The sequence below is a fragment of the Rhinolophus sinicus genome, chromosome 3 (genome assembly GCF_057876585.1).
Source record: "Rhinolophus sinicus isolate RSI-liver-muscle chromosome 3, RSI-T2T, whole genome shotgun sequence".
In the NCBI taxonomy this organism is placed as follows: Eukaryota; Metazoa; Chordata; class Mammalia; order Chiroptera; family Rhinolophidae; genus Rhinolophus; species Rhinolophus sinicus.
In genome coordinates, this window is record NC_142503.1 from 54,920,003 (window position 1) to 54,935,280 (window position 15,278).

Consider the following 15,278-nt stretch of genomic DNA (forward strand, 5'->3'; position numbering starts at 1 on the left):
ATCTATCTCCGCTCAATAAATAAAGGGTTGCTGAATAAATAAACTATACAACTATGTGGTATAAGCCATTTTATGGTTTAAAATGTTACTTTGAGATATTTGTTTACTGAAACAAGTCTCTAAATAGAGACACCAAAATGTCACCATTTTAATGTTTCTTCAATGAGTATATACTTATAGCTTCAAAAATAATTCAAACTTTAAAACAAGGATAAAGAATGAATTGCCCCTCAAAAAAATTGCCAAAGTTTCTTTCTTATCACATACAAAAGAGCAAGGCATATTATAAGATTTTATCATTTTAATTCTACACAATAATTTACTGTTGTATACTGTTTTTTATAAAGATGTAGTTTTCTGAGCTTTTGGACTAGGAATGGAAATCACACGATTACTGGGGTCACAAGCATACAAATTGTTTAAGAACCACTGAAGCATTTAAGAAAGGTAGAAGCATAGTTGTCCTATGGGGAATAAACAGCAGTTTGCCGTTACATGCAGATTGTCATTACACAAACAACTCTAAACAGAGCTGTTTTGGAGGCTCCTGAACAGACACAGCTCCCAGGTGCTGTCTTTTCCCCTCTGCCAAGTACATCTGGGTTCAGCAGGTGTGACTGTGTGTTGGGAGGAGGGAAAGAAGTTATGGTTGGAGGAAAGTTATTGCTGGTGGAGCTTATGGGAGTGATTACCAGGGCACTGGGGAAATTAGCTGATTAAAGGGTTACCTGCAGGTTCCCCATCTGACAATTAAAAATGCCAAGTACTTTGAATTTGCTGCACATACTTTTTTTGTCAACCCTTGATAACAAAATGACAGTCTAAAGCTTACTGCCTATCTTCCATATACAATCACACTGTTTTGCTGCAATTTGATAATTGAAGGTAAAACCTGAATCTTGCTTTCAAGGTGTTTATAAATTAGACAGCTATGGAAAAAAGTAGGTCATTTATTCAGTCAGCTCTTAGCGTATGTCACTACTAAAGCATTAAAGCTTTCTGAAAGTGTATCACTTGTGCCATAAATCACACGTCAGTGCATCAAGTAGATAAGAATGTATTAAACAAGTTAATGGGTCTATCAAAGGAACACATTTTTTTAACCAGAGAAAGATTTATATACCTACCAGCATAGTTGTTTTCATTCATATGTTTCATGCACTGATGCATGCAAAAGTTCAGTCAACAAATATTAATTGAATGCCTACCATATTTAAGGCATCATGTTTAGAGCTGAATACATATTAGGGGACAAAACAGATGTCCACATGGAGCTCACAATACATTGGAAACAAGAAAGAAAATAAGCTAATAAGCAAGTGATTATATAACTGTAATTTTTGAAAAATGCTATAATTTAAAAAAAATAGATAGAGAATAATGACAGGGATAGATGGTGTGCCCATGTGTGTGTTGGAGTATTGATTACTTGGAGAAGGTGATCAGAGAAATCCTCTGGGGTTGTGTAGTTTAAACTGAGAAGGGAGCCAAGGGCTGAAGATAGCAACATACGGAAGGAAACAGCTAGAAATAAATACAGAAATAGAAAAAAGAAAAATAGAGAAAGATGATAGTCTCAAGAAGATAATAAATACTTAAAGACCCAAAAAGGAATGAATGTAAAATTAAAAATGAAAAGCTAGGGATAGGAATGTGTGCACTGCATTATGTACATGATATAAAAATAAAAATAAATAGGATGATAACATAATTTGCAGGAAATGAAGTTAGGTCATTCTGAGATTCTGTGGGCAGAGCATGCATTATATGATAGTAACAATAATTATCATAAATACAGAATTTTTAAAAAAATGAAAAGAAAATTCCAAGGAAGGCACATGCAAAATAAAATTATGAAAAAGAGACATAGATAAGTATTACTTGGAAAAAGACGTTCTGATAGAAAAACATAACTAACAAAATAATGGATTAAAAACTAAAAATTTATTTGCAAAATTAAAAGGTACAGATTAAAGTGTGTGGCATCATTTTAAGGAAACATATCCCTGGAATTCTTTGTTGAGTTTTTGGCAAGCCTGTTGAATAAATATGCAGGCTACTTGGACAGATTCCAAATGAAACAACTAAAATGATGAAAGGAATAGCTTACAAGCACAGATTAAAGGAAAAAAAAATATGTATGGCTCTAGCATGTCAGATACTAAAGAAGAAACATTATGGTTTACAAATATTTGAAACACGTAGATTTGAGGAAAAATGTGTACTAGGTTGCACAATTGTGAGGATGTTGGAACTCAAAAATAAATACTCCTCTAATAATGTTTTTTTTCCAGTAAGAACCATCTGTGCAACTGATTCAAACATGGGCAAGGATTAAAGCCATAAGACAGACATTGACATTCCCTGTAACCTAAACTATGCAGACCCCAAAATACACAGTCTAATCTCAAGAAGACTGCTCTAGAAGACTTGAGCTCTCCTCTGAGTCACTGTTTACCCTGAAGCCCTCTTAACTGAATACTGTGTTTTCTCCCACATCTTCTAGACCTTACATGTGGCACAAGTCCCTCTTGCTCCTCAATGCTACTTCCTGAACATCTTCCCGTCCAGTTTTAATTTGATGTCATACGTGTATATCTCTATTTCCCAAAACTGATCCCTTATTATATTATATCCTGATCTCTGTATCATATGCCCTCATTCCTTGAAGATTTCTGTTCCTGGTTCACTGTCATTTTCTCCAATATTTCTCCTGGTATAATTTTTGGAGATTTCATTACTCACATAGATGATTTTCCCAAAATCTGGCCATTCATGCCTTGACACTTTCTTCCAATGATCTTATCGTCTCCCCTCCATCAACCATAACTTCTATGGTCATACTCCCAAAATTGTTGTTATCAATAATTATAAAGACAGTATAATTACTTCAATGCCTCCATAATCTTACTCCTTATACCATCATTTTCTATTTTTATTGTTCCTTTCCTTTAGGACCCCGACTCAGCCTTTCAGCTCCTCCAGTATTTCCACTGGATCCTACTACCTTTTGACAGCACTCCACTTTTCTTAGTGATAGGATGGAAAAGGGACTTTGGAAACTACCTTATTTTGGGACTTAATAAAGCAAAAATGGTGAAAGTATCTGAGCTGAGAAATTCATATGTGGTTGAATACCTCTTGAAATGGATAACCACAGAGACCAGTTTCTGAAAGAAGAGCGATAAGAAGGACGGAAAATTAGAGCAGTGGGTTCAGTGGGAATGCAGGGCGAGGAGAAGTAGAAAGACAGAAGATTCTGATAAGTCCAAGAAATTTAAAGTACTAGTACCTGAGCAACTCAGGTGATAACACAGTCTAATAAATAGCATTTCCTTAAATGCTTAAAACGAAGCATTTCATTCCTAAAAACGAAGATGAGAATCATTCATGTTGGGAACTTCCATGAAATTTAATACCAGACTGTTATAAGAGTCACAAATTTTAAAGACAAAACAACGTTTTGAAGCCATTGAGGGAGACTTGGATGTCATGATGGTTAGCAATGGGCTCCAAAGAGGAAAGAAGGTATTATATGCTGATGGTAAGAAAGTGTTAATGTTGGACTGAGAAGCAGTTTGGAATAGTTTCAAAAAAGCAAGAAGTAGTATACCAATTTCTCCTTCTCATTTTGTGCATCCAAGAACTGAGAAAAAGCAGAACTATAATTGCCTCAAGGTAAGCAGTATACCAGAAAAGAGTAAAAAAAAAAATTGACATCAGAACATGCAGAGTCAAGTTCAAACTCTGTCACTGGTTGCTTGAATTACAGGTCATGCTGAATTACAGGTCATGTGACTTTTTTGAACCTCAGGTTCCTTATCTGTTAAATGAGATTAATGTCTTCTTTATTTAACCTCAAAGGCAAGGGAAGTAAAAGTAAAAATAAATAAATGAAACTAAAAAGCTTCTGTACAGCAAAAGAAGCCATCACCATAACAAAGAGGCAACCAACCGGATGGGAGAAGATATTTGCAAACAACGCCTCCAACAAGGGGCCAATATCCAAAAAATATAAAGAACTCTTAACAAACAACAAAAAAATAAACAACCCAATTTAAAAAATGGGTGGGGGACCTGAACAGACCCTTCTCCCAAGAAGACATATAAATGACCAACAAATACTATATGAAAAAATGCTCAACTTCACTAGCTATTAGGGAAACACAAATCAAAACCACAATGAGATATCACCTCAAACCTGTTCGAATAGCTATCATCAACAAGACAAATAATAATAAGTGTTGGAGAGGCTGTGAAGAAAAAGGAACCCTCATACACTGTTGGTGGGAATGCAAATTGGTACAGTCACACTGTAAAACAGTATGGAGGTTCCTCAAAAACTAAGAATAGAATTACCATATGACTCAGCAATCCTTTTTCTGGGTATCTCCCCCAAAAAATCTGAAAGCCAACCTTTACTTCTGAAAGCGAAAAGAGATATGACACTGTACCAACTTAAATTTGAAAATTGAAAAAAAAAATTGTCCCCAAAGAATAAATATAATTTATTCTTTCCAAAATATCTACTAGTTAAATAGTAATTAGATCTGATGTGTGTGTTTTGCAAATAAGAAAATCATTTTAACAAAATATCTCCATAATATACAGGATGTGTCACACAGTATGATTTAGTAGTTAAGAAAGCAGGCTCCAGATTTAAACTGGATTCTCATTCTAACAAGCTACTTCGTAGTTGTGTGATCTTGGGAAATTATTTAACTACTCTGTATCATCATTTCCTCATTCATATGTAAATAATAATAGCAGCTACCTCAGAATTGTTGTGAGAATCAAAGATGGTACTTAAAACAGTGGAACACATAGCATGTAATCAATAAATACTAGACTTATTAACTGTACTTAAGAAAGGTATCAGAATCAATGCCCCTTCTTAATTTGTCTAACAAGATGCTTAAACTGACATGGTGGCAGTTCCCAAGTAAAGAGAAGAAAGGAAAAAACAAACAAACTGATAATATGAAAAGCTATTTTTCTAGGTCAAAAATAAAGTTAGCTGGAATTGTCAAAACCTTGTATCTAACAAAGAAATCGATCACTTAGAAGTAGTTATTCTTTTCATTGATGATGGATAATGAACATAAAAAGCACTTTATATCATGTCTGTGCATTAATATTGTACGTGTATTTTAAACAATGCTCTTGCGGGAGCATTGAGAAGTATTTGGTTGGTGCAAAGGAATTGCGGTATAAAAGTTTGAAAATAATTGCAAAAACCACAATTGCTTTTGCACCAACCTAATATTTTCAAAGTAGGCTCATCTACAACATGGATTGTAAAAAAGTAAGACACAAAACTTTTAAAGTTCCTGAAACTACTTTTTGACTTATTTTTTATATGAAAGACTTACTGCTGTTTAAAATTAGTGGGTATTTCTTAAGGAACACTGATTTGGAACAAGGGAGGGGGGTGAATATCTCCATTCATTTCAATAAATATTGAGTGTCTGTTTTCGGTTTTGTTGTTGTTATTTAGTTGTATGGTTTGTTTTACATGAAGGAGGCACACACAATATGAAACAAGAACTTGGTGTGTAAATATTAAAGCATTTTGAATGATGATTTGCTTTTTGTTTGTCTCTTGATAACATTTCAAAAAAGTTAGTGTTTACACTACAAAAGTTAAACTATAGAAAGAAAAATGATAAATAAGAAAACAGGAAAAATAATGTGGATAAAATTGGAGTTGAATGCACATTTGGAGAGAAAATGTGAGGACAGACATCATCAAAAAAATGTGAGCAGAGAGAGAAGACTCCTGCCTACAGTTGAGAGACTGCTCGGCATTACCAGAAGGGATTTGTCAACTCATTTTAAATAAAAATATTCTTCAATGTTCCCATTTGACTGTTCTAGTCTTTTCTGCTTAAGAGTCATGAGCCCATTTTTTGCCCTGTCTTCACATAATCTCCAGTATGAGAAAAATGCAAATGGTTATCCTGACTTTAGTACAAGAAAAGATTTAAGAGGATTATTTTGCATTCGCAAAATAAATGACTTTATCAAACACCAAGCACAGACCTTAAAGAATGTATAGTGGCCTAACTCCATTTAGAGATTACCTCGAAATCAAGCGCAATGCCATCTAACAAGAGATTAAAACCTGGGCCTTCCCATTTATGGACTGTTATCCTATATTAAATTATTTTTAAAGAGATCAATCAGTTTGATACAGACCTGTTTTACAAAATAGAAACAGTAAAGCTAAGACGTAGAGTCAATCTTTATCCATAGTAGCAATCACATTCAAGAGTGCTTTAGTACTTATAAAGCCTACACTTAAATTCTTTTATTTAAATCCCCCTTTCTACTTCATGCACTATTAAATCTTCGGTTGAACAAATCCTCAGTTACTTTCGACATAATAAGAATGCACATTTTAAAACAAAATAATAGCATACTTTCTTCTAAAATACAACCAAATAATCGTAGGACTTCTTATCTGCATTCTAAGGTCTACTTCTCTTCAAAATTGAATAATATGTCTTGTGATACCTTCGTTACTTTAGGGGGAAATATTCTGTATAGATATCTATATCTATATATCTATATCAATATCTATCTATCTATCTCTATATATATACCTATATATACATACATATATGTGTGTGTATATATATATAGATATATATATAGATATATAGGTGTAAACTTTATTTTCCCATCATGCAAGAGAAAAATATTATTATATATGTATACACATATATGTGTATATATATGTATACATATACATATATAATAACATTTTTCTCTTGCATGATGGGAAAATAAAGTTTTCAAACAAGCAAATTCTTCAGATATCTGTCTCTTTCACCATTAAACAGGTTTTCAATTTTAACCAGTTTTGACAAAGTCTCTTCAGTGATGCATACATTTTACTGCCTTTGCACCCTACAACGTTGAACATACTGCAATGAGTCTGTGTCAAGGACGCAAAACCAATATTGGCATCAATTATTATAACATTCTTTCACTCAGTAATGCCTTTCAGCGTTTAAACTTAGTCCTCCTCTCCCGCTTCGCCAATAAATGTCTCTGGTTATTTACGCTGTATCACTGCTTTTGCATATACTTCCTCAGTCCCCTGTTTGTCTGATGGCTGCTGACTAAGCCGGACCTATTACCTCATATGCATTTCATTTTCTGCATCTAGTTTACAGAGAACCCAGGAACTTAAAAACCAAGAGAAATAGACTTTTCTATACGATATGAGGCCTAAATGTAATATCTATTTTAGGTGATCAGGTGTTTTTGATGTTTTCTTCTAGGTTCTCAGTTATGTGCTACAGGCAAAGCAAGAGACTTCTCTACAAGTGAGAAGTAAATTACTGCCCAGTTGATAGTTTTAGGCAGGTCACTGTGATCAAATCAAGGTGTAAAATCCTGAGTTGCTCCATAATTCAGATCCTTATTTATTTCCATTTATATTTTCAACCTCAGGATTTAGTAGTAAAGGCTTCGCATTCTCATCTTTTTTGCCTCACAAGAAAATAAATTGCAAATTCCACAGTTTTGGAGATTTGCAACCTTTTAAGAATGATGATAGAATTTTATAATGAATGCTCTGCCCTACTTGCTATGCAGCAAGGAAATAAATGTTGAGGGTGTGGCTGGGGAGAACACAGAAAGATAGAGAGGGAGAGAAAGATAAATTTTTTTTTTTTTTTTTTTTTTTTTTTTAGGACACTGACACAGAAAGGATGCCACTGGAGAGAGACTGTTTGGTATGATGTCCAGGATTGTATAAAAAACTGAGAGAACTTGTAGAAATGGTATACTGGTGAATCTGTAACATGCTTTTAAGGGCTATATTAGCAGATGGTAGAACCTATTTGCAAGGAAAGGTTATCAGTTAAGGATCAATTAGAAACAAATTACATCAAGTTACTGACAACTACTGATACACAATAGACACATACATAAGGATTGATAAAGCACTGAAATGGGTAAAAACAAAACTTTATTTATCATGTCATTTTGCCTCTTTTGGCCACACGGCTTACATTATTTAGAAACTTATAAGCTCCAGGACACATACACTTCACAATCGTGATAGAAAAGTCTATGCAGTATCTCTTACTAGTACTACAGATGTGCATAACTATATAGTTGATATATATATATATATATATATATATATATATATATATATATATATATATATATATATCTCCATGTAAATCAATATAATTTCCATTTATAAATGTACAGTAGGTATGAAGAACAAGCTTAAAAGCATGCCAAACATTTCACAATAGTTTTTCTACTGCAAACACCTCATATTCTATGTTGATTTCCCTTGAAGGTACTCAGGAGATCCCTGAAAAATAAGGTTCAGCCTAGATATGCACTTTTTTTTTCTATGGCAATTAGAGCTGTTCCCGCTAAAATCCTGTCGTACAAGAGGTAGGTACTCCCTCTCATTTTCAGGGGAGCCCTGAAAACTAACTAATAATATCATTTTCACACAGAGTAGAAAGTCACTTTATGTGGATTTGCAGATTAGCATATACTAGTTTACTTTTTTTTTTTTTTCTTTCCATCTTTCCTTTAAAAGATCTCCACTGATTATCCTGACACCTGCTGGCAAGGGCAGAGTTGATTCCAGTCTATTTTACCTTCAGCAACTCCCTCAAATCAGACATGTTAGAGGTATTTTCAGTGACAATTAAGTGGTAATTCATTCAGTTTAAGCATTTGTAGTACTTAATTTCTAGCATTATCACATAACTAAGAAAAAATTTTCACTACTTACTTCACATGAGAAATCATTTGACTCTTTGTATATAAATGCATGTCTGATTTGATTAACCAAAACATATTATAATTATTACATGGGCAGTGAGTTAGAAAAAAAAAGAAAACAAAAACAAAAACATGCTAGGCATCTTTATTAAAATGTAGATAAAAATTGAATAATAGGAATGGCTTGGCTTTGATTCTCTATTATTTTTTTTCATAATAATGTCAGTTTGCAAACTACTTAGAACATAAACTCAACTATATAAAGAGTAAATTTATTAGCTATGACAGAAGCCAGGCCATTAACTACTCATGTGCAAAATTTGGTAATTGTTTCTTAGTACCTACACATTCTGATTTACTTTGCACTGTTTTTTGTTTTGTTTTGTTTTGTCTTGTTTTTGCAAGGATATAATAAATCTACTATATCATAAATCACACTCAATGCTATTGCACCTTCAAGTGTGTTCAGTAAACAACAAATATCAGAATTAGTTTCTTATGCTTTAGGAAACACACAAGTTAAACAAATTTTAAAACTGTATACAAATGATAAATGTATACATCCATACCGTTATTTAAACCTTTCAAAAGATGAAAAGTTTTAAAAATAAATTACCTACTTAAAAATTTTACCTTAATATCAGTGAAATTAAGAATGTGGACTATAAATTTAGATTCTCAAAATCGTCAACCTTATATTTCATAATGATTTTGGGTAACCAAGCTATTTTATTGTAGTCGTGTATACTTCAACCCTTACTTTATACTGCTATAATTTTGTGAGAAGAAAAAGTCATACATATGTATGTATCTAGTGATGAAAGCATATTTTATTAACATACTTATTAAAAATACCTTAGATCCTAAATACATGCTTTATACGAACATTAACCTCAGGATATCTGAGAAATATACAAGAGTTTTAATTTAGAGAAGAGTTTAGGAATGGTATACATTTTCCTGGTGTTGAAGATCTTTGTTACTTTAAGACCATACAAGGAGGAATAAACCATTTCAAATTTTAACCATTAATTTGTATTATTATAAATATTTTTCACAAATCATATAAATTTAAAACAAAATATATTTCAATTCTAAGGAAACATTTCAAGAATAATCATGCTAAGTGAAATAAGTCAGTCAGAGAAAGACAAATACCGTATGATCTCACTTATATGTGGAATCTAAAGAACTGAATAAATGAGCAAAGTAAATAGAAATAGTCTCAGAGATACAGAGGAAAAACTTATGTTTGCTAGAAGGGAGGGTGGTGGGGATGAGGAAGAAGGGGAAGGGATTAGAAAGCATAAATTGGTAACTACAATATTGCCATGGGGATACGAAAGACAGTTTAGAGAACATAATCAATAAAGATTTTGTAGGGTATCAGATGGCCACATGTCTTATTAGGGAGACCACTTCACAGACGGTGCAGATGTCTGACCATTGCAGCGTACACCGAAGCTGAAGCTGAATAATATTGTATGTCAATTATAATTTAATGTACATATAGTCACGGGATCTGGAGTACAACATAGGGAATAGAATCAATGGAATTGTAATAGATATATATGATGTCAGAGGGGCAATAGATTGGGGAAGGGGGGTTATCAGTTTGTCAGGGGTGAAATGTCTAACTATCACATTGTTTTGTACACCGGAAGCAAACAACCGAAAAAGAATAATTGGAAAAAAGTTTCAGGACCAGAGCAAAAAAAAAAAAAAAAGTGTGTTGTATCACGACAGTGTATGACATGGCCAAGATTTGGCATTAGTGTCAAATAGTCACAGCAGGATACTTTATATTCACTTTATTACTTTTAATTCAATATTTCAAATTTTTTTTAAATGCTTCACTAGGAACCTGAAGTTAGCACTTATTTTGAAAGTATAAAATTAATGGTCACGTAAATTTGTGTAACGTTTTTTAAAAACTTAAAAACCTGTTTTTCAGCATCAATATTACTACACTAATCAGAGAAGCATCGTGCTGCTATTTCAAGTGAGATTTTTCAGGTACTAATTTATTTTCACGTAGAATTAACTGAAAATTGCCATTCACTAAAAAAAAAAAAAAAAAAGAAAGAAAGAAAAAGAAACGCAAATGCCAATGATTCTGATTCATAGTATTTAGGACATGTCTAGACAGTTTTAGACAGTGCCATTTGCTCGAAGACTTCAGGCACGAACTGCAGGCACAGGGACATATTGCATAAGATGTCACGTGCTTGCTGCAACTGTGTGCATATTATTGGATTTTTTAGAGCAACCCATAATGATGAATAATTTAAGAGTTAATAAAATATTCAATCTGACTGATCCATTGGTTTAATTTTAAAATAAAAACGACTAATAAAAGGAATTACAGGTCCTTATCAAATCCCAGGCATTAATTAATGCATGGAAATTGCAACCCACACAGGGAAACACCAATTTTTAAAAGACGTACATTAGATAAACGACGTGTGTGAGGGCGTGGGTGTGCGTAAGTGAAAGTCTGTGTTAACACTGGTTTCAATAAGTTTGCTCAAAGTTTAATTGTTTGGAACTGTCATGCAAGCTGCACTCTGCCTTCTGCAGGGCTGGGAGAGAATACATTAGAAAGGTGCAAGTTTAACAAAAATTGCTCCTGTAAAATGTTCTGTTTCTTTCTAAAGCCCTCTTTCCCTTTACCCACAGGGGGAGAGAGGGAGAGACGGAGAGAGGGAGAGAGGGAGAGGGAGGGAGGGAGGGAGGGAGGGAGGGAGGGAGGGAGAGAGAGAGAGAGAGAGAGAGAGAGAGAGAGAGAGAGAGAGAGAGAGAGAGATCTACTGAAGAATACGGAGTACATAGTTGCGCGAGCATCGTCTAGCAGCCTGAATGGGGAGGCTAGGCAACCTCAGCATGGTTTATTTGAGTGGAGGAGTAAGCTGTGCCCTAGGCATAGGCATCTTTAGGAAGCTGAGGTCCTAGCTGCAGAGAGCCAGGACTCCTCTCTCCAGAGCTCCTGCAACCAGACCCAGCAATGGTAGCACCGCTACACACGCTAAACGCACCATCTCCTCCTCCACCCCGCCGCCCTCCACCTTGGGGCGGGGACAGATGGTGGTGGTGGCGGTACCACAGTGTAGGTGCCTGTGAGTGGGTGAGTGTGTGTTTTCCTGTTTGGGGTGGGAACAGAGGCTGGGAAGGGAGGAAGAGAGGGGAGGGCCTGCAGTTCTCCCCTCCCCGTTCTAGCTAAGGGATCAAAGTGCAGAAAAAAATCCGGATGGAAAATAAGAGAAAGGAAAAATATCAGTGGTGGGAGTGCTGTTTTTTTTCATATCGCTGTGGAACTCAGCCAAGCAACTACAGAGCCATTACCATTCCTTAACCTTCAGTGGACTGGGCTGCCTCTGCCTGATCACTAGAAGGGCACTTTGTAAACGCAGACAGACGAGATACACACCTACACACAAGCCTACAAGCTGGGGGAAATAGCCACACTCTGGGGGAGGGCGGGGGGAGGCCTAGCAAAAGAGAGGCCATGGATCCCTATGGCAGAGCAGCAAGGGCATGTGGCCAGAAACACCAGGCTTCTTGGGCGAACAGTAGCCAAAGAGCACACAATTTCCCCGTGAAACAAACAGATGGATTGGTGTATGCATGGATGGTGCAGAATATTCATGCACTGTCTATTCTCAAATGGATTTTAGTCAACGCATTTTTTAACTCAACTACCCGTTTCTAGAGGCACAGCATTTTAAATCCTGTAGTGCCCTCAGCTCTCCACTTGAAGCAGCCTGCGGAACCTTTAGAAGAGCAGAAGGGGTGCAGACCCCCTTGTGCGACCTCCCCAGAGCCCCTGCCCTTTTCTGGTGCCAACTTCAACCACCAACAGCGCAGAGACGGGGCCAGCACCAAGGAACGTATTGACAAGCCACCCTTCCCAAAGGACCTGGAAGTCGTCTGTGGAACTCGGCAGGACAGTTGCTAAAGTCCTCTATTTTTTGACAGGCTGGTTTATTTCACACAAGTCATGGAAAGCAGCACCAGACCAGCTCTTACAACTTTTCCGCTCTTGGGTGGGGGTGCGAGAGTTGTCTCGCACCGCACCATTCCCTATTTCCAAGAGTTACACTTATACCCTAACCGAATGCTGAGAAAAGCTTGAGGCCCCTTGGGTTAGAGGAGAGACAAATTCCCAGGGCTCTTCTGTAATCGATGCAGTGAGTCCCAGAGGGGGAAGCGAAAGAAAGCCCAACCAACTTGTCAGACCCGTCTCCATCTCACCCACCGCCCAAACTCCTAGCGCCTGGGTTTGGATTTGCAAACCTCTCAGCCAGCCCCAGGAGCGGAAGCACCGCACCCTGGGGCAGACAGTTCTGCGGCTCTCCAGCATCTTCGCATTTCAACTAACGGTAGATGACGCCTCAGCAAGCTTGCTTTCTTGGCTCTAGCCCCCACCAAAGGTCCGCCGGGTGCCGGGTGCAGGTAGCGGGCTTCCCCAGCACTGCCCAGGGAGGGTTCGAGCTGCGACCTGGTGGTCCAGTGAACTGCAGAATCTCTAGTTCCCAAGAAAACAGTTCCCTCCCGCCACCCCTCTGTCCACATCTTTCCTTGATCTCACCCCAGTCCCTCAAACCCCATTCCCCGCTTAGCCCCGCTCACTCGCTCTGACTTCGGGAGCACTTTTGGGGGAACCCAAGGCGTGCCATCGCCTCCGAGCCTCCCGCGGCGCTTGCTAGCCCTGGCCGCCCGGGGGCTACCCCCAGCCCCCTGCAAGGTATTTCCCAGGGGACTCCCTGACTGTCCCGCACCCAGCTGCCCGCCTCGCAGCCTCACCTTTGCAGAATTGGGGGACACTGAGGCTGAGCCCAACCAAGAGCCAAGTGGCCACCGAGCGCTTCATGATCCCTTCTCCCGGACGTGACCTGGACTGGTCAGGGGTCGAAGCGGAGGGCAGTGTCGCTAAGGTGGCACCTCAGGATAACGGCAGACCCCGCCCAACAGTGAATGCAGAAAGACGTCTTCTTCCCGCAGCTCTTCCTTAAACAAATTCTTGAAGAGGGTGAGAAAGAGTGGTGACTAAAGAGAGGAATCTCTTTTTTCCTTTTGCCTGCGCTCCGGTGCCAGGAGGTGGGCGAGCTCCAGGGAGCTGCTGGCGGCTCAGCCTCTGCTGCGAGTGGGTCCTGGCTGAGGCTGGGCGGGCAGGGCGGGGCGCGGGCTCCCGCGGCAGCTCTGGGTCACCCGCGCTGGTGGACCCGCAGACGTACACTGGGCTAGCCGCTAGCGCCCCTCTCTCCTCTGAGGCTGCCGGGCTTCTGACTTAGAGAACAATGAAGCGTGAGCCGGCAGGGAGGGAGCCGGCGGCGGGGAGTGCACTGTGTACAAACAGAGGCAGCGTGCGTGTGAGCCGAAGCCTCGCCGGCGCTCTCCCCCAGCGCCTGCCTCCCTCCTCCCCAAGTCCTCCCTCGTATTCCCTCCCTTCCTCCCTCCCTCCCACAATCAGTCTCTCTCTCTCTCTCTCTCTCTCTCTCTCTCTCTCTCTCTCTCTCTCTCTCTCTCTCTCTCTCTCTCTCTCAGAAGTGGCTCCTTCTGCTGGAAGAGAAAAGGGAGACATCTGCAGCCACACCCTGGCACCTGCCACCACCTTCTGAAGTTCCTACATTCCTACATTACCTGTACCTTTTCCATACGTGCCAGAGACACTGGAGTTAAGGGAAGCACCTTTGGTATGTGAGATTCTCTTAGTTTCCAGCATTGGCTTTATAAATAACCACGTTAAGGACTCCCCTGAAGTCCCGTTCTCACTATAGCCAGAAAAAGAAGTTAGATTTTGAAAAGTGGCTCGCTCTTGGGGCACGAAGCTGCGTGACAGACAGAAGCCTGCAAAGTGAATTGTCCTGGATTCTCAGGAAATGCACCCTCGTCAGCCGCCAAACTGTAATCAGCTAAGACGGGGCTACTCTACTCTTCTGTCTGCACCTTAGTTAACTTTGGGCTGTGGAGAGAGGGTTGTGGGCTCATCTGCTCACTGGGGCAAAGAGGCGAAGACATAGGGAAGCGAATAGGAAACCTGGTTCTCATTAAATAGGACATCTGTTTCAGATGAGAAATAGTGGAGTGGGCTTGCGGGCCCTGCAAGAAAACAGAAGGCAAAGAGAGATTCTTGCAGCATCACTGAAGTGGATCAAATTATCCTGCTACCCACCAAAAACAATATAAATGGACTGGTTTTTGCAGTGAAAGTGGCTGAACCAAAATACAGCCCATGGCTTACAATAGTGCTTTCTCCTCTGTTTTTCAGTTAGAATGATTGCTTAGTGTACATGGATTCAATTTCCGCAGTTACAGGTACCAAAATGAAACAGTTCCTTTCTTTTTTTTTTCCTTCTAGAGAGGGAGGGAGAAAGAGAGACAGAAACACAGACAGAAAAATTGAAGGAAACATCCTTGAAGGCAAGGATATCTAAGAGAGGGTGCTTGGTTGTTTGATTTCATCTACTTTTGCTTCTTTGAGTCTTTTAATTTCTACCTTCCTTTTGGAATTT

The 15,278-nt window shown here is 38.4% G+C and overlaps 1 protein-coding gene across 1 annotated transcript in view; it reads right to left on the reverse strand.

Moving 5' to 3' along the window:
* EDIL3 (EGF like and discoidin domains 3) overlaps positions 1-14,159 on the reverse strand; it is a 387,262-nt gene extending 373,103 nt beyond the window's left edge. The window contains exon 1 of the mRNA XM_019746385.3: positions 13,570-14,159. Coding sequence (XP_019601944.1) covers positions 13,570-13,636 — 67 coding nt within the window. The 5' untranslated portion in view covers positions 13,637-14,159. The remainder of the gene's footprint in view (positions 1-13,569) is intronic.
* Positions 14,160-15,278: the final 1,119 nt, after the last annotated feature.